The sequence below is a fragment of the Perna viridis genome, chromosome 8 (genome assembly GCF_037379345.1).
Source record: "Perna viridis isolate PV_CMFRI_1.1 ecotype Kerala chromosome 8, ASM3737934v1, whole genome shotgun sequence".
In the NCBI taxonomy this organism is placed as follows: domain Eukaryota; kingdom Metazoa; phylum Mollusca; class Bivalvia; order Mytilida; family Mytilidae; genus Perna; species Perna viridis.
This window is the reverse complement of record NC_142452.1, coordinates 37,133,573-37,160,299: the sequence shown is the minus strand read 5'-3', so window position 1 is coordinate 37,160,299 and position 26,727 is coordinate 37,133,573. Positions and strand designations below refer to the sequence as shown.

Here is a 26,727-nt window from a genome sequence, read left to right as displayed (position 1 = left end):
TAGGTAAAGCTTCCCATTCTACTTATATGGGGAAATGGGAATAAGAAATGGGGTATAGGGGAATGATGTATAGAACGTATTTGTGATTTGAAAAATGTGTTAAATATAATTGAATGTAACAGTTTAAGGATTGAAGAATTAGGAAATATATAATTTAAGTTGATAAAACAAATATTAGGTAAGAAATTGGAAATTATTACATTACAAAAACTCGTACATTTGAAAATTCAATTTAACAAAAATAAAACAAAACAAAAAAGAAAAAAGAAAAAAAGAAACAAACTAAAAAACAAAAAACAAAAACAAAAACAAACAACAAAAAAAAACAACAACAAACAAACAAACACTAAATGGACACAACAAAAGAAAACAAAAACAAAGTTACCAAACGAAATGATGCATAATTTTCGTTTGCATGTACTCGAAAAATTCGGAAGATCTTTTGGAGACAATCAGTTCAAGACTATTATCTGAATATAATAGCATTAAAACCTATAATTTTTCAACACTGTATACTTCTATTCCCCATATTCAGTTAAAATCCCGACTTAAAAACATTATGCGTCATTGTTTTTTTTTCCAAAAAAGATGGTACACCTAGATACAAATATATAGTTTTTGGTAGAGATTCCTCATACATTGTAAGAAATAATTCCAAATCACCTTCCAAATATACAGAGCAAGATGTTTACAAAATGCTGGAATTTTTAATCGACAACATATTTGTCCAGTGTGGTGGACGTGATTTTCAACAAATGGTCGGCATTCGAATGGGAACAAATTGTGCTCCTTTACTTGCTGACATATTCCTTCACTCTTATGAGGCTGACTTTATAGCTGACTTTATAGCTGATCTGATCAGAAAGAAAGAATATCGTTTGGCTAGATCTTTCAATTTCAGTTTCCGCTATATAGATGGCGTATTATCCTAATTTCGGGGATTCGATACATCACATCTACCCAATAGAACTTGAGATAAAGGATACTACAGGCACTGTGAAGCAGCCTCATATCTTGACCTACACTTAGAAATCGGTGGTAAACAAAAATTATTGACCAAACCTTACGACAAACGTGATGACTATTCATTCACTCGACAGGTGTTTCTAGAAATGCAGAGGACGCTTACCCTACCGGTGCACCTAGTCCATGCTCCCAGTTATCAGTGGAGTCCGAGTTGCTCATTTGCTTTTGTTACTTTGTATGTATGCTTTTAATTACTTTATGTTCTTTGTTGTGTATGTCTGTTTTCCATGTCTAGTCTTTGTCCCTGGATTACATTCTTTTGATTACCGCTATCACACTGGTTCCCTTGATTACTCTTGAATTGTTTGTTAAAAGCAAAACAAAACTATTAATGTATTGTATTACTTGTACTAATTCATATAACACGTGCAGTTTTTAGTCAAACGATGAACAATCATATCACAATATTACCTGGTACAGAGGAATTTATGTTATATGACTCTGTACATGTTCTAATGACATCTTATTGTTATTTATAATCATGTTGACTGTGTATTTTCCACATTTACCGTGTTTTACTTGCTAATCTGCAAAAAATTAAGTACCCTGGATATGATCATACACGCAGTGATTGAACTATACAAGAAAGTGTATGTCTATCTAGATTTTTATAAGGTTCAGTTTGTTCTGTTATTATAATCATTGTCACCATCCATAGAAATGACTTTAAATATTTTTTTTTATTTCAACGGAAATCTTTACGAAAATATAGGGTGAATAAGTTTATAATATATAAAATTGTACATAATTCTGAAAGTTTTTCTTAGGCCTTAATTTTTATTTGTACACAACCACTGATGTAGTAGAATGAGCGCTCTTTGCTATAGAATTTAAGAATACAAACAATTTCAGCTTACGGGCTTAAAGCTAATACCGTTTAACCATTTCTACTGCTCCTTATATTCTCAAGATAAAAAAAAACTTGTTCATAATCCAGAACAAAATAATAACAACCATTTCATTGAAATTAATGTGAGCATTTAATCTGAAAGTACGCTATGCCATAAGCTTGCCATAATTAAGAAGACTTTCGGTACTGCGCTACTCTTCTAACGATTAGGCTTCTGGAACAGGGTTATGTTGCAACAAGATTTAAGTCATCACTACAGAAGTTTTATGGTCGTCATTATAAACTCAAGGATAGTTAAGTTGTATCCATCTGCACCATGAGAACCGAATTGTTCAACGTGTCATAGTTTTTTATTCTTCTTTCGTTTGACTTTTTATGAGCGACTTGGTGGGTATTTGTAGAAAAGCAGAAAAAGCTTACCTTACCGGTGCACCTGGTCCATACTCCCAGTATTTAGTTGAGTCCGAATCGCTCATTTAATTTTGTGGCCTTGTACAAATTTGTATTTATTTGGTTATTTTATTGTGTTTGTCTGTTTTTCATGTCTGGTCCTTGGATTACATTATTTCGATTTCCTCAAGATTATTGGTACTCTCACAATGATTTCGAACTTCTTTTCATCGGAACTCTCTTCAAAATTCCAGATTCAACCTGGATTGGAAGGCATCTCCAACATACATTTCAAATCATGTAGTCTGAAAAAACAATTTCCGAAAGTACAAATATTCCCCCTCCCCGCCGAAAAAAAAATCCGTATTTGTTATTTGATTACCTGAATGAGTAAAGCATACATTAAAAACCCTTTCAATTTCAATTCTAGTTAATTACAAAAAAAAAAGCATGTTGTTCCTTTTAAGATTCATTTATAATTACATGTAAATGCTACTATCCAACTGTACATGTCCATGCAAATTTGTTTTACACTCCATCTATGTTTTTTTTTTAAATTAGATTGTCGATCGAAATGCAAACAATATTTTATTTGAACTTTTTATAAAAGGAATTGCCATAGATATATAAAGATGCAGACCTATACGAAAACATATCAAATGGGTATCAAGTAAATTAAAGACGCAACACTTCAAACATACGCCGGAAAAGTCATTTAGTAATAAGCTAATTTTTTTAAAAATTTTTGTTTTGCAGTAAAAGAGGTCTCCAATGAGAATACTAATGCAAATACCCATTTCGTTTCAATAAAGAAGAATAAATAAAAGCTGAGTTACATTAACTGAGCAATTGCCTTCAATTCAACAATAATATTGCTTGTTTTACAATTAATCAGAAAACATATTTGGTATTATAAACATATGTACACTCATGTGCGGATAAAGAATTAACGATCGTTGAATAGATAAAAATCGAACTTTATAAGCTCTGTAAAAGGCAATTTAATATTTACCAAAAAATTTGAAACAAAAACAAACACAAAATCAAAAACGAAAACAAAACAAAATAAACAAAACAAAACAAAACAACAAATCAAAACAAAAACGCAAAACAGGTCATTGAAAATATGATCATTTGAGAAAGAATCAATTCGAAAAAAAAACAAAAACGATTTTTTTTTCTGTGATTTCTAACTAATCATGGTAACACACACACACACACACACACACACACACACACACACACATTCTTGAGAAGCAGATATTAAGATAACAAAACAACAATTAATTAATTTTAATGTAAATGAGCGTTTCGTAACAGTACATCAACAGTTCAACAACTGACTCCCGGAGCTAAATCCGCTTTCTTTGTCACACACGTCTCGTTTTGAAATGGTTATTTCACGATCACATGATTTCGACAAAAGTATGTCCCTTTCGTCGACGTCCTCATCGTCACTATCATCGTTCGGACTATCATTAAAAATGTTTTGGATCTTAGGCACTTCATCTGTAGATTTTGTGAAAATGTTCGGCGTAGTAATACACGATTGAGTACTTCGAATCTGATAAGGAAATGATTTTATCTTATCTTCGTATTCAAAAAGTTCTTCGTTGTCAAAATCAGACCGCCCTTTATTATTTTTACACAGTACATATCCTTCATGTTTCGAAGATAAACTTCGACGCTTTGATGGTGATTTTTCAAACGAGTTTGGCGTCCTCGCAAGTTCTACTAAACTATTTGATTTGTATTTCGGCATTCCAAAGTCCAAGTCTAATGAATTTCGCCAAAGGCAAGACAAATGTGACGATTTCCGCCACTCGTTTATATGATTCATTTTGTCTTTTGGAGGACCCTGTTTTGGAAGCTGGGGTTTATACTCCTCCTGACAAAGCTGACTTAAAGGCAAAGAGTGTGAATGAGCACTTCCTTCGTTTAAACACATGTCCATTGTTGGTTCAAATGTTTTATCATTGAATGTATAAACACAATGCTGTTTACAAAAAGTCGAGTTCTGAATATGTCTACAAGTTTCACAAAGCTTGTCCATAGTTTGTAAAAGTTCATTAGACTCTTTGTGAGAATCAATCAAGCATTCTTCTTCCCCGTGATCTATATCATCTTCTAAACGGCGTTGACTCGTTTCCTCTTTTGGAATAAAGCGCTCTCCATTTCTATCAGCGTGTATAACTATTTCAGCGTCTGTACCGTTTGAACCCACTGAAAGTGTATTTTGTCTGTAGCATCTTTGACATCTGCATTTTTTTTGAGAAAATGGAAAATTATTGTTTGTTGGAAATCGTGCTGCTCCTTTTCTAAGTACTGGGTCATTATCAAAATCTGAATCTCGATATACTCTGTTCGAAATTGTATTAGATGATTTATAAGTTAAAGGCGCATCTTCTGATTCACCATTATTTTGGTTCTGAGCACCTGAACTGCTGTCGTAACTGTCAGAGTTACTTCTGCTACTCCCCCTTTTCTCGTGGAAAGGACTTTGAAGGTCTGAATTACGGCATGTCCCATTTATACCAAACGACAATCGCAAACTGTTAAAATTTGAAAAACTTCTTGAAATAGACGACTCTTCAATACGTTTACATAACTTGACACAATCACGTTTAAACTGTTTGGTAAAAATTGCATATAGAAAAGGGTTTGCACAGCTATTTAATGGCAGCACAAATATTGTCAAGACCTTTGCTTCATTTAAACCGATTAATGGGAATCCAAATGCGGCTGAAACAGAGAAAAATATAATTGGAGCCCAACAAAGAAAATCTGTCACAACTAAAATAGCCATTCTCTTTGCAACTCTAAAGTCTCTTGAGTTCCATGCATGTGACCTCATAATGTTCATATACATGCGAGCGTAACATCCACCAATTACAAGGAAAGAAGTTGCATTGAACAACATGATGAAACACACGAACCCTACAAAAGACAAAATGTAAATAAGGAACATGAATGATAATACATGTAGTAGGATATATATATCCAAGTGATATTTTAAGATCATACAACTCAAGTTAAAGTAAAAACATACATATTTTGGAACATTTATTTAAAAAAAACAATGATTATTTCTTGTGTTCAGCTCGAATGTGATTTTGGTTTACCATGTACCTAGCAAGTACGGATTTATAACTAACAACGCCTTGGTCTCAGATTAGGTAGCGTGTTCATCTAGAGTGCGATAGGTCGTGGGTCTGATCCCCGGCCGAGTAATGTCAAAGTTGTTAAACTGGTAGTAACTGCTGCTATACCAAGCATGTGGTATTTAGGGCTTTAGAGTGACGACAGGTTGGCTCGGAGTAAGAATATTGTGTCCAAATGTGTCAATACGCAAGATCTGTTTGATCGGGTTACGGTTTGCGTCCTGATATATTTTTTTTAATTCCCTTGGTCCCTTAATTATCAATATCCTTTTTAGGTTTTAACAGTGTTACCCATCAATTTAATCTTAATCTTTTATCAACATTCATTGCAAAAATGAATTGCCTTCTATATTTTGTCTAAATGCGCGTTAATACTGTAGTGTAACTTACAGTAAGAAAACAAAATCGTCTATTTATACCGTAATATTTGGCCATGTTTACAAAACTCGTGTCAGCTAAGTAATTAAAAATCTAAGCAAGAATTTTGTTGATTAATACGGCTGGCTATTGAGTAAGTCTAGCTACAAAATGATGAACAATTAATCATTATAATCCATTTTAATAAACCTTACTACCAGAAATACTAGAACCTATCCTTTGTACTTGAAAACTTTTCATGATGACATAATCACTGTGCGGATTCATATAAAAATACAAATGGAAAATTCGGAATAAATATAAATATTATTCTATTTTGAACTTTCAATATACAGCTAGATTGTCTCTAATTTATAACTCAGTCGCGCCCGATATAGAATAATCACTGAATACAATCTGGATAAAACAACCAATAATGCCAATTTCTATCAAGTGCATTTACTAATGAAAAATTGATTTCTATAAAGACCGACATTTTATTGCATTTGGCAAATATATCAAATTTTATCATAATGAATGCATGTAGGCATTATTAATGCTGTCGATAGAATGCTGATGCTTATTTTGTGCAGTTTTTATGCTACATGGTTATAATATGCACCTAAAATATTAGGTTTGGAAAACTCTTGTGAAAGCAATGAATCGTTTCCATACCATGATAATCATGATATCGCCTACGAAGCATAGTGTTGGGAATAAAAAAAATACACTATAGGTATATTAAACGCAAATCGTGTTTCGAAAATAACCTGAACATTGTTACAATGATCCCTATTCACACGAAAGTGGATAAAAATGTACCTGTCAAATTAGTTTTTTAACATTTTAAACGGCTAACAATTTCTCAATTTAGGAAAACAATACTTTAATATATGATTAAGTGTCAGTCTCTGTAAGAAGCAGACAGTGAGTGAAACATGGCATGGAAAACCCACTATTCTGAAAGTTTGATTTGACTATTTACACACTCAGAATCAAGTAAAAAAGACAAGATAATTCATATAATGTTAATGCATTGAGTTATACTTTCATTGAAATGCACTGAAAATTAACATCTCAATGGTAGATATTTCTCTCAAAAACCTCATTTTTCTATCATTCTATAATAATATTTCTCAGTATTTCAGTGATGCAGAAATCAAATAATGGTCTTTTTAAATAGAGACAGCATTCTGTAGTGAAATTATATTGTCTGATCGGTGGGTTCTTGACATGCATGTTTCTGATTTTGCCTGATTCATACAAATACTTACACTTTACTAACATAATCCACGAAAATAAGTAAACCCAAAAATTAGTAAGCTTACAGTCTATATATATATTTCATCTCAGGAACAAATGTATGAAGTTAACATTTTTTTTGTTTTTTTTTAATCAACAAACACATGATAAAACATTATTGATTTCAGACAGTTTTACATGACTACATATGTGCAAGTAAACTAATACAATTGTGGTAACAATGCATACATTTGTCAATAAAACATTTGTTATCATCTTTTCAATTTGATGATTAAAACTACACTATGTTACCAAGTGGAATTTTTCTAATACATATATAGGCAACAGTCTTTATAAAAATCAGACAGGTGATTCATGCATGTCAAAAAACCAACCAAATTTCAGTTTTGTTTCTTGTTAAGAAACAGTTACTGGTGAAATAAAGAGTCATGTTTTTCATTTGGTTCTTGGGCTTTTGAGGTATTAATTAAATATATTGTACATGAAATTGGCATTTTGCAAGAGTTACCGTTCTTGATTTTGTTTCATTTTGTTGGATTTCGTGGGAGATGAATGTATGATTTCCTAAATGTGCAAACCTGAATGCCACAATGATTATCGTTATGTGAATTTATAGCATATTTAGACTGAAAAGACATCGTTTTTGTGTAAGTTTTCTACGCCATGAATCATTTTACCATTGGTATTGCCCTAAAATGATATAGACTAGTAGATAATTTTTTAATATTAAATTGTTCATTTTATTAAATTTACATACCTAATGAAGCTCGGTCGCTAATTTCAAATGGAAGACAAATCGCAAATTTCCTGTAATCGCTAATATCGAAAAGAGGAAGCGTGGCAAGTCCAATACAAAGGGTCCATCCAACAGTAAGTACAATTCCTAAACAAATACGAATAATGCTAAGTTAGATACATTTGATGAAGACGACACGTTTTCTTTGCACTGTTGTCATTTTAAAGTACCATTCGTAATAACTCAATTCGCAATTTGTCAATGAATGCATATGTATAGGTTTTTTTCGTTACATCTATATTTAGATTTATATATACGTTTATCGTTAATGCATTATAAAGGATAGTTTAAACCTTATATCCTTCACCCTATATCACATAACTTATATCATATGGGTACCCTAAATCACACTCCTAAACAAATCACACTTGAAATATTGTTAAAATGTATGATATAATTCACATGTCAACGTTTTTATCAAATGCCGTATTATTACCTGTTTAGATCAAATTATACGTTGTTCGTGGCCTAAATCAAATACCCTATGTCATAACCCTATACCTATGTCGTATAACCAATATCGCATACCTTATATATTTCAAATAAAATATACATTTTTATGCTTTATAAGAGATTTCTAAAACCTGATACCGTTTACCCGATATCGCATACACTATATCACAACCCTAGGCCTATATCACACGCCTAGACCTATATCTCACCCTATACAAAACACACTAAGTATATTCAAAATATATGATAAGTGAACACGATATGTCAAAGTCTGTATTGCATGAAGTATCAACTCTCGTCCTATATTACCGCGGGGCGGAAGCCCTTGGGTAATATTGCAGTTGTGTGTGTTGATACGACATGTGGCACTGATTTTGGCATCTAATACTCAGTATATATCACCCTCTCCGGCCGTTGGCTCTTGAGTGATATTCGAGTTACTGATTGATATGACATATGATACAGATTTGGCATGTGAAATTCAGTTAGTGTCAAGTAATATTTCCTACGAAACTTTATTGTTACCATAACTTTGACTGATATTTCCTGTAAAGATACATTTTTACATTACGGAAGGTAAAACATTCTGTATAGCTGGTAATTTTCGCTTGATGCTAATTTTGGCGTCTTTAAGCGGTCTATTTAAGAACGCAAAAAAATCAATACTTACTTATGTACTTTGTGCACATTACTTGCTAATGTACTTAGTACACTACTAAGCATCCGCCAACATAGGAAAATTTAATATTTTTTGTACATCTTTCAGCCTAAAAGACGACAAAATTTATATCGAAGAAGTTTGTAATGGTTATCTTGCAAGAAATTACGGATGATTTAATTAGATAATACAACAACTTACCTGCTTTTCGTAGAGAAATTCTTTTATCAAAATGCATGGCATTAGCAATAGCATAATGTCGTTCAACTGTTATGATCATAAGTGTAAAAACACTCAGTTCACTGGACACAACACCCAAAAACCCGGCTACCAAACAACCCACACTAGATTGCCATTGTGTAGCGTAGTTTTTGAATTCACCTGATGAAACAAATAGTATTCCATGTAAACTGTATTGACGTTTAATATATACGTAGCAGAAGATATTTGGATTTCTTTTTCAATCGTATAACCGATATATGGACACTACTACCTATTTGTCCATTATAATGATAACTATTTTAGGTTTATGCATCAGTATAAGTTTATCTAATACTTAATCGGATTGAAGTTTCATCCTCATGAATTTCAAGTATGATCGTATCTTTCTTATATAACAAGTGTTGTTTGCGCTGAGAATAAGACTTTTTTTTATAGCTATTTTATTTTTAAAACGTCCATCCATTGCGCGTTTATCGGAACAATCTTGTGCCTTTTCATTTAAGGGGTGTTGTATTTTTCATAGGGTTGACATTCGATCAACGTTTTAATTTTATCACTTTTCGAAAAGATATTCAACAACAAATAAAACTAGAATAGAATTGAAGTGACATTTTAACGATCATGGAAATACTCTATAATTTGTATTAAAGTGTTTTTTTTTTCTAATTTTACTACGCTGATTAATGATTTGACCTATAGCTATGGTTTTGTTGACTACACCTCTGTTTAAAAAAATAATACAACTAGTAATTTAACCAACTTCTATGCTGTGATTTTTATTATGTATTATAAATTTATTTTCATTTTTAAAGATTTTCAAATTTTGATATGACCATACCTAGTGTAGATGCATCAACGATAGCCAATATTCCTAAATATACTCCCATACAAAAATCCGCCAGGGCCAGATTACAAATCAAGAAGCGTGGAACGCTCATTGTGGACCGTCCACTAATTGATACGAACAGAACTGTACCATTTCCAAATATAGCGAGCATGAACACTATCCAAATACCACAACGTAATGTCCACCAGCCAAACAAATCGTTGCAAGGCAAAAATGGGCCTAATAACAAAATAGAGAATTATAGATATTCTTCTTAACTTAAAGCATGCTTTCATATTCATTGGGTTTATAGTGATAAAGAAAGTGAATCACAGTTTGTACATTATTCTAGTACTCGGTGATCTTGTTGTATATAATACAATACGATACAATGCAATAGGATTAAGCATATAGACTGTGGTCACGTTTCAAACGCAAGGGAAATCGTGATAAATGTGATTAAATAGAAAACATTACATGGACATTAAGTCAAAACATCATAAGTAAAAGAAAGCTATTTTTTAAAATCACCACAATTAGATTTTAGACAGCACAAAATACTCTTTATGAAAAAATATATTGAAATCAAGAGAGTAATTAACTTCAATAGACTGCAATACAATTATCAAGATATCAGTGATAAATCGACTGATCTTCCCGATCACAAAAAAATATATTAAAGTTTGAAAATAAAAATAAATTATAAAGAAAATCCATTGGTTTTCGCAAATAACCATGCAATAATTACTCGCTATAAAAACGCTTAAAGATTAAACTCATGCTTGATCAAGTAGGCGTTGTTCGGCACTTGTGGGCATAGTTTGTTCCTTCACTCTTTCTAATTAATTTTTGTATTAATAAGATGAGACATATGAACCTGAAACGCCCCCGCAGAAACATAAATTCGTGCTATATTACATATTGTAAGCCTAGTTTCTTTTTCTTATAACATTTCAACATTGTTAAAATGATGTACGTTTAAACTGCCCTAATACAAGCTCCAAATTGTTATGGTACAAAATATCTGGACCGAACAGGTCCGGCATAGGTAAACATTATGGCACCTATAAACTTCGAAACGTCTTTAAACTTTCTATTCTTTCATTTCATTTTCTTTTACACTGTTTCGATATGTTTTGCTTTGTTTGATTTAATTTCGTTTTGATTCCTTTTTATTTCGAATGTTCCTTTTCGGCGCAATGTTGTTGACTGTTTTAGTCATCCCTATCTTAGAAAAAACTTTGATTCTATTTGTATTTAATCATCGAAGCTAGCGAAAATATTTTCCGAGGCTGGTTTGGTTTTCAATTGACAAAGTATAGGTAAACGAAAGAGTAATCAAGGGAACCAAGGTCATAGCGGTAATCAAAAGGATGTAATCCAGGGACAAAGATCGGACATGGGAAACAGACATACACAGCAAAGAAACTGTCATTATGCTATTTTAAAACTCTTGAATCTGAAGGTACTAACCGAATATTGATGCCTTTTTGGCACTACGTATACAGAACCCAGTTGATTGTGGAAGCTTTAACGGGGCGTATTAAACGTTTTGTGTAAGATATTTTTGAAAGTCTCAAGGCCATAGACTGTATACATACCAGGGAGTGGTTCACAATGTATTGGGGACCTAACAGATATTTCTTCCTCTGCATAGTCATTATCGGGAAGAATAAAATCTACATCCGGGAACTGGTATGTCTTCTCCGAGGGCGACAAATACTCCAATGGTTTATAGTTATAATGTATAACTGGATAGTCTGCAAATTAAGACATTTTTTTTATTCCAAGAGAAAAAAAAACAACAACAAAAGAAAATTGGTGTAAAAAAAATAACTTCTATCAAACGAAGCTCTTCGGTATAGCGGTTCTTGAATTCAAGCTTTAAATAAATGATAAATCTTATAGGAACGTGTTTTTTTAAAGCACTGTATTGTGACAAATGAACAAAGTTAATCGAATGCACATCAACAACAAATAGTTAAGTATCAGTCTTTATGAAAATCAGACAGGAGGTGATTCATTCATGTCAAAAAAACACCATGTTCAATTTTATTTTTTGTTCAGAGACAGTCACTGATAACATAACAAGTCTTGGTTTTTTATTCGGTTGTTGCTAAAGTGAACTAAAGTGAACATCCACTGACGTCATGGTTACTCACCAAAAGGGTTGTTCGAACGGTTCTTACCAATATTGTGATCAGTTATATTGGGCCCGAGCCAGCTTGTATCTTCTTGAAGTTTCAATTCACCTGTTCCCTATTTAAGAATAAAATATATATTTCATAGGAATAGTATTTTCTGACAATGTAATTATCTCTTAATAATAACATCACTACCATTTTTTAGGGTTATGCAATATCAATTTGGAGAAGAGTTTATTAAGAGTGTTGTCAAGGCAGGGTTGTCTCAATGTTTTCAGGTATCCTTAAGAACGAGTTGCGGAAATAAATACATACAATCACATCGTAAATAAGTAATATAAGAAATAAAGGTTCTAGCCGAAATCAAAAGAAAGTAATACAAGGACAAAGACCAGAAATGGAAAACAGAAAAACACAACAAAGAGCATAACATAATCAAATTAATACCTACTAAGTAACAAAATAATGAGCAACTCGGAATCCACAAGGAGCATGGGCCAGATGCACCGGTAGATTAAGCATCCTCTGCTTTTCTAGAAACACACGCCGAGTTGCTCATAAAAATGATACACCGTAACAATCCACGATTTCATGATAACGACTATAAAACTTCTGAAGTAATGACTTCAACCTTGAAGCAACAACACCCTGTTTCAGAAACCTAATTATAAGAATTCAAGTTGCGTAGTTACGGCAAACTTTGGCATAACGTATGAGTTGTGATATGTAAACTCCATACGCAGGTGTTGAAGAGATGTTGCCACAGATGAAAGGAAAGTTGACAATTCTGAATGAAAAGACATCACGTTTATCGTAAAGTTTGGTCAATATTTTTCCTTTACCATCGATCACTAAGTGTAGGTCAAGATTTGAGCCTGACTTTACAGTGTCTGTAGCATCATTTATCTCAAGTTCTTTGGGGTAGATGCGATGTATCAAATCCCCAAAACTAGGATTGTTTAACGATAGATAATACATCATATATATAGAAAAAACTGAGATAAAGGGCCAAGCTTAACGGTGCTCTTTCTTTTGGATCAGATTAGCTATAAAAGAATGAAGAAACGGAGGAATTATTAACGGTGGAAATCAAAAGAATATATTCAAAGAATAAAGACTAAACGGTGGAAACAGAGACACGCGACAAAGAAATAACCAAAATGACACACAAAAAGAAACAAAAGTAAACAACGGGTGCATAGACCAGATGCACCGGTAGGATAAACGTCCTTTTTTTGTGTTTTTTGTTTCTAGAAACACCAGCCAGTTTGCTCATAAATGTCACGTGCGGGTTAGACGAAAAAGGGTTGACAAATAATTCGATATTATTGTTTTAATATTTGAAAAAAAAATATCTATAGCGTTTTTCGTCGTGAGGACTGAAGAGATAGTCCATGTAAAACCAGACAGTGGATGGCACATGCAACAATTTAATTTCAAAAATGATCTTCCATTTCATACCACAATGCATCTTTTCTCAAAGTTTGTTTTGTTATTAACTGTATCGACTAAAGAGAAATAAATTACACACACACAGCATTGAAATTCGTTTAAAAAGGGAACATAACTCTTAAGTTTGAGCAAATGTTGGTTGCTTTGTAAGGGAACTTTAAAATCATTTTCTGAGCTATCCATTGTCGATTGAAAAAGCATTTTTATACTTTTTAATATGAATATGGAATATACTTTACAATGGAATAACAAATTCAGTGGGCTAAAATTTACACTGTGCCACTTATACTAAAACATCTGCCTGATTTTTTCATAGACAGCCTCTTAATAGTTTGCAACAGCTTAACATTTAATTGAGTATTACCACATATTTGAATTGAATGTCTGTATTAAGTATTCATCAAACAAAAAAAAAGTGTTTCCTCAAGCTTCTCTCAGATTGTTTTTTAATCACGTATTTTTAATAGTCTTTGTCGGCATTTTTTAGGAAAAAAACAACTTTCAAGATTTTGTAAATATAAGTGAAATGTTGCACACTACGTCATGCCAAGAGTGTCAACGTATATTTGTTCCTAATAATAATTATGCGCAATACATGTATATAAAGATGGAAGCTGATGAATATGAAACAAATATTTATGTTCTTAAATGATTGGTAAGTGAACAAATTATATTGTGATGTAAACCAAAATGTCAATGAAAAAAACTGTTTTTCAATTTTGTTTACATGCAAACAAGTGACTAAATGTGACTAATTATAAAGATATTATATTTTAACCATACCAAATGAATACTATATAATATTATCACTATTCGGAATGAACATAACTTAATACTTTCACACTGCACCTTTTGTGCATTTATTATCATGCATTATTACCGCACGAAACATCAGAAGAATTACTCTCTAATACTTTTACCATTCAGACCAAATATTATATAATACTTTAATCATTCAAAACAAATATTATATAATATTTTAATAATTCAGAACAAATCTTATGTAATACTTTTACCATTCAGAACAAAAATTAAGGAAGATACTCAAACAGAAGGTAATGAAACTTATCCTTTTACAAGACCAAAGAGAAAAGTAGTGGAGAGGAGAAAAAGCATTTGCGAATATTTCCCTGTTATAATGAAATCCAAATAATTGTAAACTGTTTGCTTTTGAAATATGCAACATGAAATACTACTTTATATATATGTGAGTAAACCAAATTAATTGAATTTTTGGATCGCATGAATAATGATACGTCAAAATAGTATGTTTATCAAGGAATGAAATTTTCGCGGACAAAAATCCCGTCTGGAATTTATGTTATGTGATACTTATTCTGATGCATCGGTACTTCGTTTATGCATTTGGAAAATACAATACATAAAATAGACTCCAATTGGAATTTTTGTTCCATAATGAATTGTCTTTGGCATAAATATTATGGTGGAACTTCTATTACGCGTGAAGATGAAGGAGAAGAAGAAAAACAGAATACATTGGAAAGTGGGGAGGGACACAGGACAAGTCATCATGTGAAAGCAAAATACCAAATATTTAAGAAATACCACCAATAGAAGCTTAGAAACCTGTTACGAAAAATGTAAAGGACCGACGGACTTCCGGACGGATAAGGTGCTTACGATACCATTTTCTTAAATATTACAATAAGTATGGCATTTCGTTGCATTTGATATTCGTATTCTACTGTCCTTAAAGATAAAAACTATGACGTGTTGTAATCAACTATAATTACCTGAGGAGTTAAAAAGTCACAGCAATGGTAAGCATAGGACAGAATAAGAGTTTTGATTTTTGGAAGTTTTTTAGCTGGTATTGGATCACGGAGTTCGTCATTGTGAAATGTTTTCAACTGTTGCAAATTCTGCAGACCATCCATTGGTAACCGAGGGAAACGATTTTCTGAAAGATTTCTGAAATTAACAAAAAAATAATGTGATTAAAGATTTCGTCCCTTCAAAAACTTTGGCCAACTGTTCACCCCAACCCTCGGCGTTGTCTTAAACAGTTCGAGGAATATCAGGGCGACCAATTTAATTTTACACATATGAACATTCAAGTACAAAGAAAACAAAAACAAAAACAAACAAACAAACAAACAAACAAAAACAAACAATAAAAGAAAAACCAATCCTATATATGTTAATATAGCACATTTCAGTAAGTTCTACACGTGTGTGTCAAGAGGAAATCTTCCATCAGTAACCCACGAAACAAATACCAAGGAAGTTCAAGATTCAATTATAATCAAGAAACAACCCCCCCCCCTTTTTCAAATAAAAAAAAAAATAAGAAAATAATAAAAAAAAATATATGAATCCAAACCAAGCACTATAATGAGTACTACCAAGTATGACAAAGGAGCTACAACACTGAAGCCCTCATGTTTAAGACTCAGGCATCAATTTCACAAAATAGTCGTTTGGAATTGATCACAAGTTATGACGTAACAATGTTATTTTCTGTTATGATGTCACTACTTACGATCAACTTAACACTTATGACTTTTTTTTAAATTGATGCCAGAATTAAATGGTTTCGAATTAAGATTTTAATGACCTACGGAAAATTCCTGTGTATATGTGACACCAATTTCGGGACCGAAAGTTTGATTACTTAGTCGGTAAATATAAAGTACCGTCGAGGACATTTTTTCTACTAGTAGTGGCATCAATCCAGTGGTACAAATACAAAAATACCAATCTAATGAACATTATGTATCCTGTACACGTACTGCTATCAGCAACCTATCAATAACAACATTAAAACCAAATGCTTATGAAGCTCAAAATTACCTACGTATAATGTTATGTCATATTGTCCCTAAAGGCGCGTTAATGACATATAATCATACTTAAATATATAATTAGACTACAACAACCCATATGAAGAAGTCGTATTTTTATCGATTTGTTATTAAAGTTTTTGCGTAACAGATCACATTAACAACATGAATTATTACACCATTAAAAAATATTATACTTACAAATCATTTAGGTTTTTCAATGAGGAAAATGCTTCACTGCCTATTTTCGCTATGCGATTGTGTGAAAGGTCCCTAAAATAGTTGAGATAAAGGTCATTGGTTGATAGTTAAGCATTTATTGTTCGTTGGAAAGCATCTAGTTTGAGTACATAAATCTATTATTAAGAAGACATATACTTGTCTGGATCTGCCTCACTATCAAATATTTGTCAGCCAATCTCCAATGTCGTCAATTAGGCACTTAGCAGGTTATATAAGTACTATCTTTAAAAAAAAGATAGCGACGTGGTAACATTTTGCGTTTTACTTATAATTTTCCACATTTCATTCAGGAAATAAAATATGTAACGGAATTTTCGATACAATTTTTTCGAAGTTATCAGTATTCGGCCAATCGGGAAACAAAATTGCGATCATGTGACTTGCGTCTCAATAAAAGAGCGTCTTTAAGGTCAAAATGTAAAAAGCAAAACTATACCGACTGCGTCGAAAAAAAAAACAAAAACAAAAAACAAAAACAACATACAATGTAGGTTACATATTTCCTAAAATAATACCGTATAATAAAGATGAAATTTCAATGTTCAAAATTAGGACATGTTAATTAATGATATCATAATATCCATAATAGGAGGTGCACATCTTCAATGCAATTCAATTGATACTTCTTATCTTACAGATAACATAAATTTGTAATTCATAAGTGTGACGGACGAACGGACGCACGAATGAATCGAGCGACTTTGTGCTCTAGATCTGATTTCAAATGTTGGTGACGCAGGTAAAAAGAAGCAGACATTTCGTTCAAAGAAACCATACAAGTACACAGTTTGCTATGTGCGACAACTTTTTAATTGTCTTTATTAAGATAAAAAAACAAAACTAATAAATACAATAAATTAATACTTTCCCTGGGACAAAATTGAGTTATGAAGCGTGTTTTGATAGTTATCATATATGCAATGTGGGATTTCAAAATGATAGTTTTTCTTTTTACTCACTTTTGGTAAAAAGGTTTGTAACAAACATCATTGTATTGTAAATTTTTATATCCGTCACTTTCAGTGTAAGCTAAATTTTATTAGTCTTTAACCATCAAAATGTCTATTGATTGTCATGTATGTGCGTCCTTGTAAAGACTCAATAATGCCAAATGTGTCAAGAAGAGATGAGCCAAATTGCTTTTTTGTTTATAATTTCTATGGAGAATAAGTTAAATTCTTGCATTATCACTTTACTCTGATTTAAAAAAATTAACATGAAACCTGAAATAACGGAACCGTGTTCTTCTTGTCAATCACATTATAAACCATGCACCGAACAGCGTTTGACGTTCGAAATTTACTCTTACACGCTACAGCCAACCTTTTCGGAAAATGCAAGAATCTTGCAAAGTCGGGGAAAGGGGAAGGATCTTAAACGACTTAATCCGAATGTCCAACGTCGTTTGATTTGTATACTGTCCGAGAAATACGAAAGTCTTGTAAGGAAGCGGTTAGTAAGAGAGGTAAATGAACGTCTGCCGATGCGTGGAGCTTGAAAATAAATAAAGTGTACATGCAGTTGTACAAATTACGTGTGGGCGTATTCTGTACCATATTGCCCGATTTGTCAACCGTGTTACATACAGTGAAACTTGTCTAAACCGAACCCAGAATAATCTGGAAACCGGTCTTAACAAGATACTTCTTGAAGTCCCATGTCTTTTAACCCGGGTAAACCGAACTCCTTTCTAAACCAAACATCTTTTAAGTCCGAAAGGGATTCGGTTTCGACAGGTTTCATTATATTTTATCTTTCATCTACCTTTGACTTGACAATTTGTGAGAAGCTCCAGTGTTTCTCAATAACCATATGACACTTACTCTACCGATGCACCTGAACCATGTTTCAAGTGTTTAATGGAAACCAGATTTCTCGTTTACTTTTGTTTCTATGTACATTACTCTTGTTTATTTCATTCCGTTTTATGTGTCTATTTTCTTGTCATGTTATCCCTGAAGAATGTCCTTTTTTGGTTCCCCTGATTTCCCTTCCTTTCATTATTCTAAAGAGAACGTCTGCAACCTTCATGTTATGTGATATAAACTTGTAGATTAGCATCAACAATAAAAAAGTGGCAAATTTAGGAAATTCTACAAACTTTCTTTCAATCAGTAAAATGAAGTATGATACGATGCTTAAGGAATGTTTCTTATTTATTAGCAGGTAATACTCAATAACTTGGTTCGTGGTAGTTTACACTTATAAAACGCAAAGCGATGTACACTGTAAACTAGCCTAAACTAAATAATTGAGTATCAGATGTTTAAAAATCAGAAACACTTCAAATACTTTAATTTCTCATGGATGCCAGTACCTTTTGTTGGAGATTATTTAAATACTGGAGTGCAGATCAATCGACGTGAACTACGTCACAGTACCAAACCAGGTTAGAAAAAATAAGCTGCTTTGATCACTGGGAACCAACCAATTAGTAAGCTTGTTAGAAATCAAATTAAATTACTCACAAATATTGAAGGTTGATAAGACCACGTAAAGCCATATCACTGATGTAGGTAATCCTGTTATGTGACAAAATCAAGTCCCGTAACTCTGTATTGTTTACAAACATACCATCTCCGACAGATATTATTTCGTTTTCACCCATATTGCTACAAAGGTAAAACTTTAATGAAACGTGTTTACATTTAATGCACGTACGGCACATTTTTAATATTTTGCTATGCATTTGCAACAGATTCATGGCTTAATTCATAGAGTAGAGTTAATTACTCCCCCCTAAAATTTCTGAAGTAAGGATTTCAATCTTGTAGAAACATAATCCTGTTCTAGAAGCCCAATTGAAAGGAGTGAAGTGCGATGCAGATAGTCCACGTAGTTACGGCAAGCTCTGGCATAAGGTATGAAGTAAAAACTCAATACGCAGGCGCTACAGGCATATTGCCACAGATAAAAGGAAAGTGGCAATACAGAAAGAATAGTCAACGCGTTTGTCCTGCAACCTGATCAATGATTGTCCTTTTCCATCGATCTCTAAGTGTAGGTAAATATACATGAGATTGACTTGACAGTGTCCATAGTATACTTCATCTGAAGTCCTTTTAGGTAGATGCAATGTGCGTTATCCCCGAAACTAGGATTATTAAACAATAATACGTCATCTATAAAGCAGAAATAGAAGGATTTGGCTAAACACAGTTTAAACTCCATTTTGATCAGATCAGCTATAACAATTCAGTATCAAAAGAGTGAATAAATAGGTCAGCGTGTAGAGAAGCACCATTTGTTCGTATAGAAAAGCCGATCGATTGTTGAAAAACATGCGTCCACAATACTGGGCAAACATGTTGTCGATAAAAAAATCCTGCATTTTGAAAACATCTTTGGCATATTTGGAAGATGATATGGAATCTTTTTTACAAACTACGGAGAATCTTTACCATGGACAAGTACTACATATAAATATCTAGGTATACCGCATTTTTTTGTACGAACAACGATGTATATTGTTTTGGGGTCGGAATTTTAACGGAGGATTGGGAATAAAAGTACAAAGAGGTAAAAAATATTATCGGTTAAAATGCTATTGTGTTCTAATAATAATCTTGAAGTTAGGATTTCCAGATGATAATTCGTATTTTTCAGAATCCACATTAACTTAGTACCTCTACGGAAATAACAAGCGTGATGGTAGGACTGGATCCCCTTTAATAGCTGTGATTATAGAAGTTAAAAGTTTTTAAAGCGGTTTGGTGGTACATTTTGCAAATCCAGCGATATAGTATTGTTTGTAAGGATTCTTGTGGAGTTAAGGAATCTAGTACATAGACGGTACATCAAAATCATCGTCTTTACTTGAGACACCAAAAGAGGATAGCACGGATTTATGGTTTTCCATTATCTCAATTTTGCAGAATTCTGAGAGTGAATCAATGTCTATTTATTTTCGTTTTATCCATTTTTTTTTCACAGTCTCTACTGCATCCATAAAAAATTTAAAATTACAATTCTCATTTATGGAGCGTGGTTACTGATAGTTGGGACCTTTAGATAGGATCATCCATAGATAGAAATCTACCATAGTGACGTGACCGTATTTGAACGGAAAGCTTTTGAAATAACAATCAGGTAGTTTGCCTTGGTGTCCTCAATCTCTAGGTCCTGCAATAGCCTTTTATAATTGAATATTTGGGTGCAATAAGTGAAGTATAGGAATATGAAATAACCGGCATTGATCTGCCTTTGAAATACGGGGGAATTTTGTTCATGCCGTTTTTGGTTTTGAAGATGTTAGCCAAATTTATTGCATCTATACCGTTGTTGAAAAATGGTAGTGGAAGAAATGATTGTTTTTCGTCAACTTGACGTTTCACACAAACTGGTTTCAAGAAGTTGTGGAAACCAATACCCAAAATGATGACCACAATTCTGTATAATGATGAGGTAGGCCCAGAAACAGGAATGTCAAGACTTGTTTTGTAAAGGGAGTAAAGTAAAATGACAAGTATAAAATAGAGTTTAATTCGAATATGAAGGTTATGGTAGGAAAGGGAGAAGACCATCTATGGAGAAATCATGGATCATGGGTGATGTGTAGTGACAATGTCCATGACTCATTATCCGTCTTGGATTTTTTTATCAGTATTCAGATTTGTTTTAATTGATGTTATATATAGATGTACTTACAGGAGTCTCAATCCAGAACATCGGCTTAGGTTTGGAATATTCATAATCTTATTGGAATGTAATTCTCTGTAAGTGAAAATCAAACGTTATGTTACGCATTTTTCATTTTTCAACTTCAACGTAAGAGTTTCCTACATAACGTATCGTGACAACGTTTTTATTGTGATTGTGCTATAAAATAAACCAGTTGATATTGTAAGTATCAAGCGAGAACGATGAGCAATTAAATTACTAGGACAACCTATTCAGACCATGACAATTAAATGCACTTGGTAAGTCAACGGTTTTTGGTTGCAAAGATTTGTGTCCCTAAGATTACAGGAATCCAAGGAACCTTATAAAATTTAAATTGACATCTTTTTTTAATCACCATATGCATGGTTAAATCATACGTACAATCGTTCAATGTTTGGAACCATATCGCAAAAATCAGTTGGAATTCTAGAAATGCTGCTTCGATCAAGTTGCAATTTCTTCAGTCGTTCACCTCCAGTAAGATCAGGAAATTCCGTCATTTCCGTTGCTTCAGATATTATTCTGATCAAAATATACATTAAAACGGAATATAAAACAGCTTGTAAACTGTGAAGATAATTCAAATAGGAAATTACCAGTTCAAAACGAAATTGCAAATAGTCAACACTCTCGAAATGGAGAAAAATAAATAGAATTGAATCATGAGCAGTATGTGTAAGCTACGGTTTGAAGCAGGCAAAATTGCAAACCCTGAATTTTCTTGTAAACTATATATCAATTGTACGACATTAGGCCCAATGTATTAATAAAGTGATTTAAGTTAGAATTGAATATAAAGAAGGACTTATTTTATTTCTTTCCAAAGGATGTAAATAAAAAAATGATTTATCAAAGCGATATGAAAACTATAGGTGTTAATCTTGAAATACACCTCCTTTCAATATAGGAATCACCATTTCTGTCCGTTATTTCATCAGTACGTCCGTCCGAATTTCGTCGCAATTATCTCAGTTCCCAATGCACGGATTGATTTTAGTTTTGGTATGTCGCCCTATATGTATTGTAGGTGATTATTTCAAGGCCCTGTAAGAGTGCAGTATACTAATATTCACTGTTCTTACTGTAAAAAATAATGAAACAGAACTGCTGAGCTAGCCTTTCTTTTGAGTGCTTAGCTGTCTTGATATTATACTGTCAGATGCTCAAAGTCGAAACAGGCATATATTTCAGCTATAAATACAGCGTTGCATGCATAACTCTATCGTTCGTTCATTGTCAAACCACTAAATTGTTCTACATCTTATCACAGAATATTGATTGAATGAACCAACCCAGTTTATATTTAAAACTCAAGACATTTAGAGCATACTGTACTAATAACGTTCTTTCATGACCATGTGTTTGTAGAGGACGAAGTCCTCATTACAGTATGACATGCAAAAGGTAGTCACAACTTAGAAGCACCGACAGCCCGGTTTTCAGTCTGACAGGAAATACGTCTTTCGAATTTCTCTTTACAAAATTCAGTATTTTCGTATGTTTTTCAATAACATGCGTTTATTATATGGCCTTCAATAATCATTTAAATTCAGATACACACACTTCTTTCTGTATTCGGCATGTCATAAGAGTAAACTTTAGCCAGAAAGTCATATTCGTCTCAAAAATATGCGACAAAAAGGTCAAGAAATGCAAAAATATTAAAATAATAATACAAACAAACAACAAACAAAAAAAAAACTACAAAAAACAAAAACAAAAACAAAACAAACAAACAAAACAAAACAAAACAAAATAAAACATTACATTAACATATCTGACAAAGCGACAAGATGAATAATACTTTGAGCAGTTTGGTTCCCTTTGAAAACATATTTGTCAGGCGGAGGCGTACAGTTTGTTACCTCGAGAAAATCATTGTCACCCCATAGCGATGTCAAGGGTTACTATAATATTTTCAGGTGGTAACAAACTGCGTTGGATATATGTTATTTATACTAAATGTCCAATGTTCCCGAGAGGGCAATTAGATATATAGAATCTTCAACGAAAAAGAGTTGATAACGGAATTTTCCCTCTTCGACAGGATTGCTGACGGAGTCAAACTATGAAATTTATTTCTCAAGATATGAAAAATATCGTAATCAACTCGATTTGAGAAATATCGTAATTAACTTGATTTGAGAAATTTCATAATCGAATATCTTCAGTTGGAGAGTCTTTTTTTAAAATTTTTTTCAGGAGAGTTGTCAAGGAAGAACAATGTTAGAATTGTCACGACGTTCTTTTCGACCAATGAGAATTTGTAGTCAGTGCGCTACAATCACACAACCACACAACAACCAATCGTTTCTTTCTTCTTCGCCTGAGAATTCGAATCTGTCTAGCGATGAAAACAATTTCCTCGTACTGGTCAGGATTTGTGAAAATCGATTGAAAATTACCACCCCAGCCCCCCTACTGAGACATTCGATAGAGCAGATTATTATCCTTGTATTTAACCAATCAAAATACAGCAAATTGACATCAAGCATAAAATAGAAATAGACCACTACCTTCTTGGTTGCTATAGTGGTAGAAAAATACATTTATGCTTAATACAATTTAGTAGTAAATAAAAAAAAACATGCTATAAATTAAAAATGAACATAAATGTAATAATGATAATTATCTGTACTTTCATCAAAGATTCACAACAAGTGTATTGAATATTGAGATTCAATAACTGAATTATACTACAGAAAAACCGTCCTCTGCAATGAAAAACACAAAACACAATAAAACAGGTCTAAATCATACGTGAACCCATAGTCATTGTTGGTCTATTAGTCGGCATATCAAAATATATGACAATGTCCTTAGGCAAAATCTTGTAAGCCATCAATTATTCGGTACGTTCAATACTAATCAGGCATATTATCACGGTGCAATAAGGTACACTTCTTATTTACATTCTATGAATGAAATGTCTCGGTTGTTGTTATAGTATGCGGACTTCTAACCAAAACCTAAATCAAATAAGATAGCCAAAGAAAACAACGACATACATTAAAAGACAACTCAGTAGTTATAGGGCTTCAAAGAATTTCGGTTAATAATCTATGAAATATTTAAATTCTAATATGTTTTACTGGTAGGTGGTGGACAAGCGGTCATAGCATAAACCAAATGATTTCAAACATTCAATCATTCAATCAAATATAAATTTGGTAAATTTTGGTTTGCTGTACATGTCTAACAAGCAGTAACTTCATATTATCATCACTGGAGAAAATACAGATGAGTTCGAGATTAAAAGAAAGTAAAAAAAAAAACAAATTAAAAAAAAAAACAAAAAACAAAACAAAACAAAACAAAAAAAAAAAAAACAAAACAAAACAAAACAAAAAAAAGGAAACAAACTCCACCCACCAAAAAGAAAAACAAACAAACAAAACAAAACAAACAAACAAATAGAAGAAGTACTCGGTACCGCCATAAAAAAAAACAAATAAAAAGTCTTATCGAACAGCGGATTGAGATTAAGAATAAACACTTGTGTCGTCTTTACATGTTCACGAACAATAGCTTGACCTACAAATGACACCACATACAAATGCTATATTTTACGATAAAATAAAAATGTAGAGTAGGGGGGTCTAATACTTGGAGAAGACAACGATTAAATTCAACACTAAAACACAAAACAAAACAAAACAGAATGTAGTTTACAAAATAACCAAAAAGTTAATGTATGGACACAAACAAATCCATCTAAAAATACCAGGAGTGAAAGTTGTTTCTCATGAAATTTCGTCATATTTGCGATCATAAAAAAAAATAATAATAATAAAATAAATTGAAATTTACACTCACGCAAAATATTTGGTAAAGGAAATCGCAACAATGTAACCAAAATATGCTGATACATGTATCTACATTATCAAATTTGACTTTATTTTCATTTTTATGATTCTTTTTATTTCCCTTACCCATTTTCATACGACAATTTTACTTACAACTCTTTCAGGTTTGGAAGTCCGCGGAAAGCTTTCCGCCCGAAAGATCTGATAGGATTTTCTCTCAACTTCAGGTTTTGTAATTGTTTATTCCCGATAAAACTGTTGTCTGGGATAAAATCAATTCGATTCTCCTCTAATGATCTGTAAAAAATAATTTAAGTTGATACAATATAACTAACAGTTCTTTGAACAAGTCTTCAAATTGGCAAAGCAATTTACAACAGTAGCTCTCGTCATTAACGTGCAGCCCTTGCAAAATGCGAAAAATCCTAAATTATGGTGTTTGTTACACTGTTTTGGTAAATCCCGTGCCATATTCATAATAGAAATCTTTTCGGTTTTAAACAATATCTGAACCTATTAAAAATTTTTAGCAAATTGCACATATTGTTCTATTAATGCTATTTTTCATAACATACAATTCAATGTTGACTAATAGACGATTCCTTGTTAATTTATCATCATAATTATCATTATCTGACGCTTCCATTTGTTGAACGTTTAAAACTACCGAAAAAATTATAAATCTATATATGAAATGCTAAACAAGTGTGTCTGACAGGAATGACAAGAAAAAATATACAAATAACATCTTTCAAAAATATTTATACATGAAGAGAAGATATAAGCACATCAAACCGACATGCGGGCTCTAAGCGTAACAATACCACAGATTGAGTGGACTATGTACACAATCATTTGACTTGCCTGCCCTGTATCCTATTCATTGTAATATAAAACTATGTTCGTTGCCAACAGCTCAACTTAGAACGAGTCAAAACAAATGTCATATATTGAATGAACTTAATTAACATTTTCATCCTGCCCTTTGAAGAATAGTATAATTAGGAGAACACAAAAAGATTAATCATGTTTGAATGATCGAGTCTTTTAGGAAGCCTTTTTAAATTATTTTTTGTTCTTTTTTAATCGTTATTTTTGTTACTTTAAGACTAAAAGACATCTCTTTGAAATACTTCGGGATTGAGTGTATACGAGTATATACTGAATCCCGTCTCAACCAAACCCAATTTTTACTTCAATTAAAACAGAGTTTGGTTTATCCAGGTTTAAGATACATTTAAAATGATACAAATGGACTTCAAAAAGGATTTGGATTAGGCAAGTGTTCGATTTAATTATTCCAGAGGGTTCAGTTTAAACATATTTCACTATACTATATGTAAACTCACAAGGTCTCTAGATCTTTTAGGGCAATGAATGCAGCAGGTATTTCTTTCAGGTTATTCATTGGCAGCTCCCTGAAAGATATACCAGCAAATATATCTAATATATCGTTACAACTAGTATGTATTATCAAACAACTGTTTTTTTTAATCATTAATATGAATGACAGCCTTTTTTATCAATACAAACACAATTACAACAATCAAGTTATATAATTCAAACAAAAGCCTTAATAGTACAAAAGTTAAATGATAAGTTGTATATATCAAC

General features: G+C 32.4%; 1 protein-coding gene across 3 annotated transcripts in view; it reads right to left on the bottom strand.

Moving 5' to 3' along the window:
• Window positions 1-3,544: 3,544 nt before the first annotated feature.
• The window catches only part of LOC148610377 (uncharacterized), a 73,832-nt gene continuing 50,649 nt past the window's right edge, over window positions 3,545-26,727 (bottom strand). For 2 of the 3 annotated variants that reach the window (XM_088542935.1, XM_088542937.1), the window contains exons 8-20: window positions 26,463-26,531; window positions 25,267-25,410; window positions 21,689-21,829; window positions 21,293-21,358; window positions 19,114-19,257; window positions 16,604-16,675; window positions 15,353-15,530; window positions 12,165-12,261; window positions 11,604-11,762; window positions 10,015-10,242; window positions 9,156-9,335; window positions 7,805-7,930; window positions 3,545-5,203 (exon numbers count right to left, since the gene is read on the bottom strand). In XM_088542935.1, the coding sequence (XP_088399061.1) occupies window positions 3,591-5,203; window positions 7,805-7,930; window positions 9,156-9,335; window positions 10,015-10,242; window positions 11,604-11,762; window positions 12,165-12,261; window positions 15,353-15,530; window positions 16,604-16,675; window positions 19,114-19,257; window positions 21,293-21,358; window positions 21,689-21,829; window positions 25,267-25,410; window positions 26,463-26,531 (3,217 nt within the window). In that variant the 3' untranslated portion in view covers window positions 3,545-3,590. The remainder of the gene's footprint in view (window positions 5,204-7,804; window positions 7,931-9,155; window positions 9,336-10,014; window positions 10,243-11,603; window positions 11,763-12,164; window positions 12,262-15,352; window positions 15,531-16,603; window positions 16,676-19,113; window positions 19,258-21,292; window positions 21,359-21,688; window positions 21,830-25,266; window positions 25,411-26,462; window positions 26,532-26,727) is intronic. The other variant, XM_088542936.1, reaches the window with a different exon arrangement.